A 15,239-nucleotide genomic window follows, 5' to 3' on the forward strand; every position below is an offset into this window, starting at 1 on the left:
GCTGATGGATATTTATCAACCACACTTTTTCAATTCTATGCTTAGAGAGTTTTGGTATTGCTGTTAAAATAGGGTTTATTAAAAAAACTTTATGTTCTTAAAATTATTTTTTTTACTGTCTTTTTTAATTGTTTTGATATGTTAATATTAAAAATAATTTTTAAAAATAAAAAATATTATTTTAATTTATTCTTCATAAAAATAAAATTAAAAAACAAACGTAATTGCAAACACTTCATCCTAAATGATGCATAAAAATGAAAAACACAGCATCTCCTCATTTTCAAAGGAATTCTGAATGGTGCTAATTGCATCCCGAAAATGGATATCAAAGGATCCATAGATTCATACCCACGATTAATTTCAAATGTGCCAATTAGTTAAACCAATTTATTACACATCGTACATCTTGTTTTTCTTTTCTTTTAGAAAGTTTATTTTACCACCTACTTTTCTAACTTTTATTAATTTGCATTAAAACAAAACATCAGAAAATATTAGGTTAGGATTTTGAAAATCAGTTATTTAATTTTTTAAAATAAAAGATATTTTTTATATAAAATCAGTTTAAGGATATATATTAACTTTCAAATTAAGAAACATTAGAAATTATATATTTTGAGATAAAAAAACTGCTTATTTTATTTAAAATAAAAAAAATAATCTTAAATATTTTAAAATTATCTAATTTTATTAATTTTTATTTTACTCGCAACAATAAACCAATATTCAATTGTATAGTTAATAACTTTTAATATTTTGAACAAATTATATCTCAGCTAATTATATCTATATATTAGTTAAATTATTTAATTAGTAGTTCTATCTATTAAAAAAGCCATGTAATGTTTTGATCATTGTTTCTTTTTTACTTATGTTTTTTAAGCAATTCATCCAGTTTATTAATTAAAGAAAATATTCATATTCTTAAAGAGATTGTTTGATTTAAGTTATGTTAGTAATTTTAATTTAAGTTTATCAACAACATATCACAATAATTCATCACTAAACGTGTTTAATCTTATAACAAAGCACAGCACAGCGTAACACAACAAATAAAACACAGCACAGCAAAAACAGCAATATATAGTGCTCTGTATATAATGATGACGGACAGATAGAGGTGGTCTTCCTGTCTCTATATCACCTGCATGGTCAAACTAATAGAAGGAAGAAAAGGCGTTCAATATTTCAATCAGGGATTGCTCATTTTACAAGCTCTAAGGGTTACTGCCGTGATCGTTAACCACAGTTCTACCCACCACGATGCTGGTATGTAGCTATTTAATCTGGGTTTCTTCAAACTTTAGAATATATGCATGTATGTGCGGTGTCTGTGTTAGAATTTAAAACATGTGTAAGTCCACTTTAAATTGTCTTTTTTCAAACCTTAGACATCCATTAATGAAAGAAGAGTTTAACATTCTTAGGAACAGAAGCGGACAATATAATCTGGAGCTCAAGAGACCTTTGACCAATCTAAAACTCTCAGTCTACTTAAGAGGAGATGATGGTATATCATATATAGTTGACCTTTGTATCTTTGTACGTAAAAATGTTAGAAAAAGGGTGGAATATCTGATTGGGACACGTGGCACGCGTTTAATACTCACATGGGGTGGATCATGGGTGTAGCAGTCCATGCGCTCCTTTGAATACCTGTAAAACAAATTAAAAGAACAAAACCTAATTGCTGTAATTCTTCATATACGAGAGAGAGGCTGTGCAAATGGGGTTTTGAAAACCTACTTTGGATCCATGGCCATGGTTTGTTATTTTGATAGAGCTTTGGCCGATGAAGGAGAAGGATGTCTGAGTTAATTTTGGCTGAATATATATGATCGATGGTGAAGTTTTGGACAGTATGTTTGCGTATGTATATATGTATGTATATGAAGTTTTCATATTATACAATATATTACAAAAAAAAATGGAAATGGTCTTTTTTTATGTAGAAAAAAATTTATGATTCTTTTCATGCCATTGTTAAAATTATAACCTTCCTCTCTCTTAATTTTAACAAATTCAATTTTAATTCAAAACTTTATTTTAATTTTTTAATTTTTAACTTTTGATTTGAGAGAGAAGAGACAAAACGGTCAGATTCTAGTGGTAAAGAGAAAAAGGCATGGTTAACACCGATTCCAATCATGAAAAATATTAATCTTGATATTAATGAGTTCCATTCGATAAGAGGAGTTTTACCTAGATGTTCTTTGGTTATTCTATTGCCTAAGATAGAAGATCGATCTGATCACAATAAGTTTTTTTGTTTCGTTTTAATTTTGTGTTTTCTGATTATTTTTTTTTAAGATCATATACAAGTTTATCAAGTTGTATAAAGTGTTTAGGGAGAAATTTGAGAGAAACACATACGCACATCTCTAAACACCTAATTAAAAAGGAAAGAGAAGCAAAATAATCAAGGAGAGGGGTTGCATAGTCACGATAAATTTTTTGACTGATTGAAATTCAAAGACTTGAATAACATCTGGTAAGGGGTTCAAGACCTACTCTAGCAATTTCATGCAATTCGAATAACATTTACAGTAGAAATCATGAATTTTAAGTTAGGGTTTATATAAAATTTTTTGGAGAAATGCAAATATAAATTGATCAAATTTATTTAGATTAGATTGTGATGGTTGTTAAATTTAGTGGAATTGATAAAGAAAAATGTAGGGTCCTTAAAAACTCAAGTAGCTGGCTAAAGATGAAAGTTAGGCTCATGATGTATAGTTGCATGTAATCAAGTGAAATTGTTTTGAACTAATGTATTTTATATAGGGAAATGATTTCTGAAAGAATTGAATTATAATTTGAATTTTTGATTGAAATGTCGTAGCGTTGTCGGAAATTTTGTTAACATGAATGTTGTGTAAATTGACTTTAGATACTCGAATAAAATGTAAATGAGCATGAAGGGTTTTAAAGAATTGAATTAATGATATTGTAGTATATAAAAAAAAATATTTGTCATAAAAGATAAAAACGTGTAGAATATTTCATTGATTATAAATATTTATGGGCGAAACATGTGACAACTTTGTCCCTTGATTTCTAGGGAACTTTTAGGCATGAAAATGATGAAATTTGAAAGTCATCTCTTCATGGAAGTTATAGCTAGGAATGTTAAATTCCCAACAAAATTCATCTTGCATAAATTGGAGTTATAAAACTTCAAATATGGATAAAAACCAAAGATAGGTCTAAACTGAGAGCAGCAAGACAAATTTCACATGTTGTTGTAATTAATTATTTTAGACGTCTAGATAACAGAACTGGGTTTAGTGTTTTCATAAAAGTTGTATAATTTTTTTTTATTTTTTCAAATAAATAAACTATGTATAAAATTGAGTTCTAGAACTCTGATAATAATTAAAATACTAAATAATGTTTAGAGTTGATTATGGCGAACCACATGAAATTAGTTAGTTTTCAACCCATATTTGGAATTACTTTTGATTTGAAATTCTGAAATTTTTTAAAGTAATGGGAATGAAAAATTAGTGTAAGAAATGGTTGCATGTGCGATATTATATGGGATTTTCTTTGTTAATAAAATTGAGAAAAAATGGAATTTGAAATGAACTAAACGAAAAATGATAGTTTTGATTGAATAAGTCAAACTGATTCACATTGTCTAGTTTAAATTGTTAGATAAATGTTTGAAAATAAGAATTTATTTGGTAACGAATATAAGAAGAAAATTTGATATGCTTGTTGATACAAAAGAGGCTTTGAGAGTTGTGCTACAGTAGGGAGATACTTCAAAATCTTTAATTGTAGGTAAGTGTTTAATACCTTAACATTTTCTTTTTTAAGATTGTCGTTATAATATTTTGGATATGTTATGTTATTTTATATTTAATTTGTAAAACATATAGTGGAAGAAAGTAATTTCTCAGTGATGGGATTAATATCCGGTAAGGGGTAACGGAATTAATTCTAGTGAGGGGATTAATGCTCGGCAAGGGACAGTGAAATTGATTCTGATGATGAGATTAATGCCCGATAAGGGTAATGAAATTAATTCCAGTGATAAGATTAATGCCCGGTAAAGGGAAGAAGAAATTAACTTTAGTGATGGGAATAAAATCCGCTAATGAATATAAGGAATTAATATTTCTAATATTGGGATTAATGTTCAGTACAAAGGAATGAAAATCGGATTCCTGGATGTAGGAGTTTTATCTGGTAAAGGGTAGAGAATTTAAATTGTTTGCAAGTGGAAATAATGTCTGGACTTAAACGAACAAAGAATTACTCAATGTTGGATATTAGTTGAAAAGAGCTTAATGTAGAGATTGCAGTTTAGAAAAGAAAATGTGTATTAGAAATAATGATAAATAAAAAATATTGACATAGAAAATAAACCATATAAATTAAAGATTGACTGTGTGAATGATATTCGTATAAGTTCTTATGATGAATTGTGTTCAAACATGACACTGTATTTATTTTAATTGTTTAAGTAAATTATTATTACGTACTCAATTGTTACTCGTATATTAATTACAGATACCTCTCAGTCTTGAGCTGCATAATAGATATTTAGAGATCTTTGTTAATTTTATAAAGTATTGTAATAATTATTCTTTTGTAACTGAATATCAATTTCTCTTAAATTATGTAATTATAAATTTAACTTAATTATGCTAGTATACGATATTACACTTATGTGTTTTTTATTGTAGCTTATACTAATAGCATAATATAATTTAAGGTTATAAATCTTGATTTGAATCTTGAATATTATACTTAAATGCATGATGTTATATTAAAATGAATTTCAATGATTGTGATGAGTTGTGTTGTGAAATGATAAGTCCACGATGGTTGAACTATAATTGGGCTTTGGGTGAAGGGTATATTGAAGTATTACAAGTATTTGTCAATAACTTGAGATCTTCTGACATGAAAGAAATTTTGTCAAAATTTTGATAAATTTCTGTATAGCTAGGTTTTTATATATAAAAAATTCACCCCAAAAATAGTAATTATTTCTAGTAAATAAAGTTTAAGATGCATGAAATTTTCAAGGGTGTTACAGATTAGGTCAATTTTTGGGTAAAAGATGAGTTGAAATATGGGTCTTCAGATAAAAAGAAGTCACAACCCTTGATTTTCCGGCTACCACAATTAGAGTTTTTAAACCCGACCCGGTCCAAGGCCTGGATTTCAGGTTTTGATCGGGTCACCGAGTCGCCCGGGTCAATTCAGATTTTTAAAAAAATTCAAATGATGTCGTTTTAGTAAAAAAAAAGTCAACGGGTTGCAACCAGGTTTTTGACCGGGTCACCCCGGGTTTTGACTTTTCCTATTTTTTTTAAACCCGGCCCGGTTCCAACCCCAGGTCGGCCGGGTCCAAGGTCGACCCGTCGGGCCGGGCCGGATTTCAAAACTATGACCACAGTAGTGAAATCTGGGGAGAGGCAGGCGACACTTACTTATATTTGTTTACTTAGTTTGCATATAAGATTTTAATGTTTTTTTATGATGTTAAAAGCTATTTTTTTTAGCCCAACTTGAATAAAAATTCTTAATTTTATAAAGTATTTCAACAAGGATTTTCTCGCATAAATGATGGGCTCTTAGTGGTTTTTTAAGTGTTTATTTTTCATCATCCTTTTATTAAATAAAACATTAGTTTCAACAAACAAATTATTAAGCATCACCGGGTATAAAATCCATGTTGCAAGATCAATTTTTTTATTTACATTTATTTCTTGATTTTCCAGTTTGATCTGTACTTGTAGTAAATAATTTTATTTATTTATTTATATAAATAATTCTTGATTTATTTAATTAAACACATTTATAAACTTTTTAATTTACAATTAAGATTTTTTTATGTAAAAAAAAACATATTAAAAAAAGCTTACATATTTATATTTTCATGTTGAAAATAAAATTTATCTGACGGACAACAAAACGAAGAGTCCCATAACTAAGTCATTACTAACCAATCTTTCACGTAAAATATAACGTAATGCTGGATTCAACTGGAAATTTTTTTACAGTGGTGAATTTTTCAAAGTCATGCGTTAAAAGCGATACACATTTCAACATAACATATGCCTTGCGCGTCCAAGAAAGGCCTCGTATAACCAAACATTCGTTAATTAAATATTAAATAATTTAATTTGCCAGTCAAACAAGAAGCAGGGCAAGAAAAACTAACCCCAACGCATTAGTAAACCAAAAAAAAACAACGAAGACCAGAAAAACATGGAAGACAAATTACAGACGTTATTATGTCGGACAAATCAAACCCATTAATTGGATGCATTTCCTGATGAATTCAAGAGTGGTTGAATGAGAAATAGCTCGTGTTTTTTTAAATAAAAAACATGTTTTTATAGCTTTTACGGATGTGATGTATGTTTAAAAAATATTATACCTTTACTGAAAAAATCACCACATCTCTGAACCAGAAACATCGGTATTTAAACAACAACCGAAGGGCTACATCAATGCTACAACAAGGCGAGATCTCCTAACTTTGTTTGTACTTTGTAGTTTTCAACGCAACGTAAGATCATTATGTTTTTTTCCTTTGTCACCCTCTGTAAGAGATTTGCTGACACTGATACGCGGCTTGAGATCGCAAAACTTGCCACATGCATTGGAACAGTAGTCACCATGATGCTATATCCAAATAATGATATTTATTCCTCCCAAGACCACTCCTCCTGACGGAAGAGACCCTTGCAGAAGAAGAACCTTGAAGAGATAAACCATGACTGATTCAATGGTGAACCAAAAAAAATCTGTACATCTTTTGAACCATGCTGAAACTTCATGTCCCTTTTTCATGCCATTTGATATCATACCAATTACTCAATGGAATGATGCTTCTTTTCCAAATTCGATCATCTATAGATTATGATACATTAATGTTGTATCAGGTAATTAATATATAAAAGGATTCGCATATGCGCAGGTAAATGTCTAGTTTTTATCCTACACTGGGATTTCTTTTGGGTGGAGGTTACTAATTTTTGCTAAGCTGGGATTTCTCTTGGGTGGAGGTTACTAATCATAATTAAATTCTTTGAAAAGCTTAATAAATTTGTGCTCCGTGATATTTAATCTCCTTGGGTTATTCGGATTGATGGATTCTCTTCCAAATTAAGATTTTGTCATGGATCCATATTAAGTGTCTTTTTTCTGATTATCCATGTCAAAACTAGAAAATCGTGAGGATTTTGTTATTTTATTTCCAGTTTCATTAGAAGAGAATATATCTACTTAACCATCAAAGCTACCCCTCAAGTTAATCATCATATAATTTCCAATAAACAAACAATCACCTTGCAAACCAAGGAGAAAATAAAATATTAATCCAAGCTTTCATATTTCACGAGGGAAAAAACAGAAGAAGTCATGTCATGCATTAGTTATAGAAACTAGAAAATACTTCAATCATCCCCTGAAAACAGCTTTATAGAGTAGTCTTGCTATCATTTGCCTTCACGAAAAAGCACTACGGGCATGCTGTGCAGTGGCACGCGGTCATCAACATCGAAGGGGTCTTGCCTAATCAGATTTACAATCAGAATATCTCCGGAAAGAATTTTAGTATTCAGGACAAAATTTGTACAAACTACGAAGTATATACTTGATGACATCACTGGCTAAACCAATTGGTTGCCATAACGAACTAAAATTTCATTCCTCGTAGAATGGGAACATCACCAACAGATGAAATACATTCTCTCAACTGTACAACTTCGTACCATCTTCATCAGGTAAATGGGTATCGCTATCTTTCTGACAGGTGATCTCACAAACCCATATACCATCCAAATCCATCAATTGTCAGATCCTCATTCTGCTGAAGAACTGGTTTCTGCAGTTTCATCCTCGCTGAAACTAGATGGCCTCTCCATGACAGACCTGCAAAATACACAAAGCATGAAGAATGCTATAAGCTCTGTAGCCTATTCAGAAAAGGGGAAAGAAATGATCAGGTTTGCATTGCAGGCAGTATGAAATATTTTGACAATTAATCATAACTGAGACAGAGTTACATGTTTAGAAAACAAATATCTGTCAAAACTGAAAATAGTGATAAACTAACAAGTCAGCATCTCGACCAAACCAGGCATCCGGCATCCTCATATACAAACACCGACACCTAGCATTTCTTGAGCTTTGAATCTCACTTCAAACATATGAACCCAATCGGTCTTGACATGACAGGTGAACAATGTGAAGTCTGGTGATCAAAGAGTTAATACTCTGCACCTTACAAGAGGAATTAATATGACTTATTTCACAATCAGCCAATTTATACATGAAAACAAGCTTTACCAGTGTTAATCACTATAGATGATTCAAATAAGTATTCACGACAAGTCTGTGAGAATCGGTATGTTTCAGACACATATAACCTCCCAATGTCGGTTGGCACATCCCATGTCACACAATGCCTACAGCTTCAGTGAAAGCAAAGCCCAAGGTCATGCTCTCTAGATTCTAATGCACTTCTACGTGTTCCATAGATAATTGGTACCTCATTGATGTATGATTAAAGAGAAATCTGCTTGACAATTATCCCTCGTCTCTTTTCACCCAGCTCTTCAAAAGGAAGGCTTTATGGGGTTATGGATCCTGAAATAGTTTTAGATAGCAGTAGCAAGGTTCCTATTCGTGTTAGCCATCATGACAGAGGGAGGTACTAATGTCAGTTCACCTGAAAGGTGAAACAAAAAAATCGATAACACAACAAACAGGGTACCCATGCTTAACAATGCAAACTACCACAACTGCATCAGAGTACAAGTGGTGGTGTAAACCACACCACAGTAACCATCTACACAACCATTTATTTCCATCTAGATAAAGCAACTTACTTCGGAAACTAAAATTTGTTTGGCTAAATGCATCATGAGACATGGATACTGTACTCTAATTCTCTTCATGGGAATTTTCTGATTCATTAAAGACTAACAACCATTTTAAGTCCATCAAAATTGACAAAACATGCACAACATATACACACTAAATTGATAAAATAAAGAAGAAAAGAAAATTATCATTACATATAGAAATTTTTACCTACCCTTCAGTCAGATTTGTTCTTCGGCGCATACCAGAAACTGATGCTTTTGTCACATGTTCTTGCTGTGGAAAGTCAGCTCTGAATCTTTTTGCAACCTTCAAATATTAACCCAAAAGGTGGAGGTGTCATAATCAATGTACATTTATAAAAAGTAAATGTGTGAATTACAAGTCTATTGAGGATGAAAGTACATGCAACATGCAGTATATACTCAAAATATTCCCATAAGCTGACCACATTATAAACTCACAGCTGTTTCATCTCTCGGATGCCTCTTTACTCTAACTGAATCATGCGAGCCTTTCATTCTCTTCATTTCTCCATAAAGCTTTTCCTCCTACACATACCCAATGTATAGCTTGATATTATGCTAAATATTTTAGCATGGAACAGTTCAAGAATACAAGCAGAAAGACATAAACAAATAAGAGAACCTTTTCAGTCTTTGTAAATGGTGCTCTCTCCTCTGTAACAAGAGATTTTCCAGGTCCAAGAATCGATTGTGAAGGCTTAGACATGTAGTCATTCCTTCGAGCTATCTTAGAATTGTCATTATCACAATCATGCAACCAAGCTTCTGTCTTTTTTCTCCTACCATGAGGGCCATGATGGGTTGCAAGAGAATCTGATCTTCTCCCTTCAAAATCATGCTTAGAGCTCGTCCTATAATTTCTTTTGCTTCTATAGACTGATGTTTCAACAGCAAGATCATCAGGCATATCCATGGTAGAGTTCCCGCCTGCATTAGAATTGGAGCCATTATAGGTAGACTTCTGTTCTAGATGGTGACGGGATTTTCTCTCATGAGAATCGGATCCATGCTCGGGATTACAATTTGCTCCCTCTGTATATGAATCATGAGAACTCATCTTGGTGCTATATACTTCATATCTCTGCAAGGGTATAAAACAAATATAATAATTATACTTAAAATGGCATTCCAATTCGTATGAGTTTCCATGAAGGTGTGACTATGAGCTCTCATCAGAACTTCAAAAAACAACTATTATCACTTCAACTACTGACACCAAGCAAGATCTGGGCAATGGCAAAACAGAGTCCAAGAAGTCATTTGGCCATAAAAAATTAAAAAAAAAACTAGTCCCCTGACATTTCAATGCCTAACTGAACCTTTTCCTTGGAACATACCAAAATGAGGAAGGAAATATGCTGCAAGCATAACTGCTGGTGGTGCATGGTTGGTGGCAAAATGGCAGCAAAAGTAAAGTGAAAGCCAAAATGGTGTTGAACAAGGGATGGCAACCTCTTTGGGAATAATGGAGAGGTGGAGGACATAGAGGTTTCCAGCATGGGCCTGCAGAACTTGAGCCTCAAACTAATTTGTTTACCATTATATTATAATGGTCATAGTTCTGACACCATTAAATTATCTGTCCAAAGTGAATGACAACCATTTTGTTTGCACAAGATAAACTCAACTCACCTGAGTATCAATATTCTCAATCCCATTACATTCGGACAACGCAGCAGGCACAAAATTTAACCCTTGTTTCTATATTGATTAATGTGATAAATGAGCATGTATAACATGATATCAAGATGTCACTGACTATAAGGCCAAGAAAATGTATCATAAGATCTACTCACACCACTGAGACTGGGTTGCTTTCGAACTCCAGAAACATCAGGAGAACGCATCCCAACAAGATCTCCTACATAGATTGGTCCTGCAAAGATGATTTGCCATAAACAGCATATCAAAGTAAACAAAAGTGGAGTGTACATTGTTGTAACTAAGAAAAAGGAGTATAGTTATCAAATTATAGTGAAATATATGTCAACAATGAGTGGAGTGAGGACTCAATGCTTCTGCCAGCTGTTGCAGAAAAATGGCATCAAGAGGAAACCAAAAAAAAAAAAAAAATTCTGGCTCCCAGCATCAAATGCAAACGTCATGGTAACCCATTTCCATTGAAGAATTTATAAGGTAAATTGCAAGTCTAAGTAGGCAGAGAAACAAATGGGCTATTTATTGCCAAGCATGCATCAAACATTTAAGTTTAGTTTAATGCAGATGCTACTGAAGTAACTATTGCTGCATTCAATAAAGTAAGACACAACTTATTTAGAATGCAACTGAAGCCATCAAATCATACAAATGGAAATATATGCATCCCTGCATTCTCCTCCTAATGCTCTTCCTCCAAGTAGGAATCAGAGAAAACTCAAAAAGAATATAAAACTAGAAAAGCAAAATTTATTGGGAAACTCCTGCCAGCAAAATTTGCATGGAATTCCTTAGGAAGTCATTAGAACTTACCATTGACTGGATCTCTACTTGGGGATGCAAATGCACTAGGAGGGAGTGACTGGAAGTCAACACCAAGAGGTGGACCATCCTCCTTATAATGCCTGCCCAATTGCATCTTGACAGCGGTAATAGCAGCATTCTCAATTTCGCCCTTCACTTTCAAATATCCTGATGGTTTATACCCAAAATTCTCAGCACCCTTGGGAATTAATGGCATGGAAGCTCCATTCTGTGCTAGGTACTTTGAGGTTTCTGTATCATAAGGATCCTCTCTTTGAGAAACAAACTTATCTTGCAACGATGAGCTACTTCTTGAAGACATATCATCAATGCCGCTAACATTCCCTGTATAGCGACTTGTACGGTCATAGGTTAGATCAGCAGTATGAAAATCTTGACCATAAAGTCTCTGGCTTTCAACTTCCCTTGGATCGATATTCCTATAATCACCTTGTTTAGTACTGCCACATGAATCTTGCCTCAATCCACTACCACGATCATGAAGAATACTGCTAGACCGATCTTGTCGTCCATTAGTGTATCCTTCATCCTTCAATCTTTTGTCTTTTAACCTTCTGTGGCAAAACCAGCTAGATATTTGCTTTTCTGTCAACCCAATTCGGTCTGCAAGTTCTGATTTCATTTCCTCCGTAGGATATTTGTGCTCTGTGAAAAAGTAAAGACATCACCTCAAGAACATTGAGACTAACAGCCGTGTGTGCGTTGAATAAAATATGTGAGAGATGAAATAGTACCATTATAAAAGCTCTCCAAAGCAATAACCTGGGCTGGCGTCTTGACTGTCCTTTTTAAATTCTTCTCTAGAGAAACTCTATTCTCTTCAGAATGCACTTCACTTGATTCTGAACATTGATTTTTTTATAAGACAAAGTGAAAAAGAACATGCGTGAGAGAAGAGCAAAGACACCAAACAGAACTTATAAGTTTCCCTATTCTGCTACCTTGTACAAGAAAATCAAGCCATTGAATTGAAAACAGTGATGTAAGCATAGAAGCATATCGGGTACAAAAGCAGAATAAAAAACTGTAGAATCGTGCTATTGTGTATAAAGTGAGGAAGTGACAACACCAATTTAACTCAAGAATTGGTGGACAAAGCAAGCATAACAGGTAAAATGCCGCTGTTTTCACACGAACATCCAGAGTGCTTTGAAAGATATTTATAATGCCTTTGATTGTTTTGAAGTCAAGTCCGAGAAAAGTTCATAGGGGAAAGCATGCACCTTATTTCATGGATGTAAGCCATAACTAGATAGCCAAAACCATGTTTACTTTCAGAACAACTGTGATTCAAAATAACTTTCTCGCATTACACTCGGACCAATCGTAATTCATGCTCAGTGTAACCCATTGGCTTATATATGAAGTATTCCAATTCCACAAACATTATTCAAGGAATTCTCAATCAGCACCCAATGTTCACTCGAAGTTTTAAGCGTTAAGGTTAAATACTGCACAATATCTTTCATATAAACATACATTCCATCTGAAACCTCAAGAGCATTTGGAACACAAAACAAACATTATTACAGGCATACAACCTTGAGATTCAAAAAAAAAAAAACTGCTAGAATGACAAAATTCAGATGTGTGATGATTAACAATGAAAATGATCTTGCTTCACCTGAAAAGATTGCCGACATGTTTCGTTTGCAAGACAAAATGACAAAATAAACGAAACGAAAGGTTCAGCAAAATATAGCCGGGATTTCCATAATTTGGGCCAAAATCAAAACCCCATTTCACACAGAATTCCAGTTTCCTCCAAAAACCAAAAAACCCCTAAAGGAAATTCTAACAGTTACTTATCTTGCTGATCCCAAAATAACCCTTATTGTCCATGCAAAAGATTTCTAGCAACCCACCAAACGAAAAATAAAATTCAAAAGAGTGTATAAATGATCATAAGATTGAAATCAGAAAGAGGGGGAGAGGGGGATATGTGTTACCTTCCATGGTAGTTGAATTTCAAGGGATTCTCTCTTTTCTATGGCTTTGATTGGCTCATAAATAGAACCCCATTAGACCAATAAAACAACTAAAATAGAAAATGCAAGATGGGTTTCGTTTCTTAAGGTTTGATTGCGCGGAACTCAGCTTTCTTCTCTGATGTGTTAGGAGAGAGAGAAAGAGAGGGGCTTTTTTTTGGAAGGAGACTGGAAGGCAGAGTTAAGAAAGAGAGAGGGAATTGAATTCACGAGACTTCTCTCTTTCTTCTCTAATTTATTGTATTGTTGGGTTTGCATTTGTTTCAATTCTCTGTTCAAATCCAGCAATTTAAATTCTTCTTCTTCTTCTTCTTTTAAAAAAATAAAAAATTACAGTTGGGTTTTTTCAATTCAGTGAAATTCAATTTGGAAAGGGGATTGTTCTTAATTTTATACTTGAGTTTGGTATTTGGATATTATTTATATAAATGAGCTGTTCAATTATAAATTAAAAAATATTCCCAAATTAAACAGGAATAACAAAAGAAATCACATTATGAAATATTCTTGCATTATATGAGTAAAGATGCAGTATTTATCCTTCATGAAAGTTCACAGGGAATTGATGTACACATACATGTAAGCACAAATTGGAGAGGGTTTCCTTCCTACTTTTTTCAAAAATAATTTTCTATTCCGTCCGACTGATTTCAGATTGGAGTCTTGAGCAACTCATTCGAATTCCATTTTGTAACTGACTTCAATTTCATCTATTTAAAAAAAAAAAAAAACGGTTGATGAATCTAGATATATTATTGATACGTGGGTATTTTCCTGTGATAATTAAATCTCAATATTTTATTTCCCAGAAAATCAAATACTGGTGATTATTTACCAGGGGCCGGTTATAGGAGGGCTAAAATTGCTGACTCTACCTCTCTCAACACCACCTCTTCAATTTATCATCAGTTCAGCGAAATTCAAATTATAAAAACGCTTGTGATAGGAAAACAGGAATGAACTACTCCTGCATATTCAAGAATCAAGATACCCAAGCCTCTTCTGAAACTGTGCCATAACCGTGTTTTTAAAAAATTTAAAAATTTATTTTTTATATCACATGTAAAATAATTTTAAAATAAAAAAATTATTTTTCACCAAAATTTCTAACCCAAAAATAAATAGGTTTTAGATGATATTTTTCGCTTAAAAATATATTAAAATAATATTTTTAAAAAAATATAGTTTTACCGAATGCTACTTACTATTTAATAGAATCAAAACATACTATTTATACTGTAACAAGTATATATATATATATATATTTGGCAGTGGATCTGAATTCAAGTAGATGTCACACCAAGCTAGAATCTCTATGGTATTGAGCAATCAAGGAACTCCCATTTTTATTTTTATTTTTATTTTTGATATAATTAGTGGTTCCTTGTTGGTATGGAATTTTATCAATATCGTATCTTCTGATAGAACAGTTGAGAGATATTCTCAAAAAAGAAATGCAGAGTTATACAATAACAAGGATGAATTTGGATATTTAAAAATGTAAACACAAAAAGGAGGAGGTGAATCCATCCATTCTACCAAACAAGTCGGTACATCTCTTTCATCCCTCCAAAGTCCAAACTAATCCATCACACCTTCTTAACAGAGGAGGGGTCAGATTAAAAGCGTGTTTGGCAATGTAATTGCGGATACTTTTAAAATAACTTTTCATGCCAAAATATATATTAGTGATTTTTTTTTATTTTTTTAAAAATCATTTTTGACATCAGCACATCAAAACAATCTAAAAAATACAAAAAACACTCAATTTTAATAAAAAAATAATTTTCAAATTTTAATAAAACACAATTACAAACAAAATACTAAACGGTGTCTAAATTCTCACCAGCAAAACAAGCAACCACGGAAAGTGCATGGGCTGGGCCCA

The 15,239-nt window shown here is 32.5% G+C and overlaps 1 protein-coding gene across 3 annotated transcripts; it reads right to left on the reverse strand.

Moving 5' to 3' along the window:
• Nucleotides 1-7,331: 7,331 nt before the first annotated feature.
• LOC133673679 (uncharacterized) lies at nt 7,332-13,710 on the reverse strand. Of its 3 annotated transcripts, XR_009835038.1 has the most exons (9): nt 13,313-13,710; nt 12,098-12,205; nt 11,352-12,008; nt 10,679-10,758; nt 9,505-9,963; nt 9,321-9,407; nt 9,071-9,165; nt 8,522-8,701; nt 7,332-7,902 (listed from the first exon to the last, which is right to left on the reverse strand). XR_009835038.1 is itself a non-coding variant. In XM_062094546.1 (8 exons), exons 1-7 carry the CDS (start codon nt 13,317-13,319, stop codon nt 9,067-9,069), a joined length of 1,497 nt encoding a protein of 498 aa, XP_061950530.1. In that variant the 5' UTR covers nt 13,320-13,710; the 3' UTR covers nt 7,332-7,902. The 3 variants fall into 3 exon arrangements, 2 of the variants coding, with proteins under 2 accessions (XP_061950530.1, XP_061950525.1); XM_062094546.1 differs by lacking the exon at nt 8,522-8,701 and having other exon boundaries at nt 9,067-9,165; XM_062094541.1 differs by lacking the exon at nt 8,522-8,701 and having other exon boundaries at nt 13,313-13,707.
• Nucleotides 13,711-15,239: the final 1,529 nt, after the last annotated feature.

Source organism: Populus nigra, chromosome 1, assembly GCF_951802175.1.
Source record: "Populus nigra chromosome 1, ddPopNigr1.1, whole genome shotgun sequence".
NCBI classification, from domain to species: Eukaryota; Viridiplantae; Streptophyta; class Magnoliopsida; order Malpighiales; family Salicaceae; genus Populus; species Populus nigra.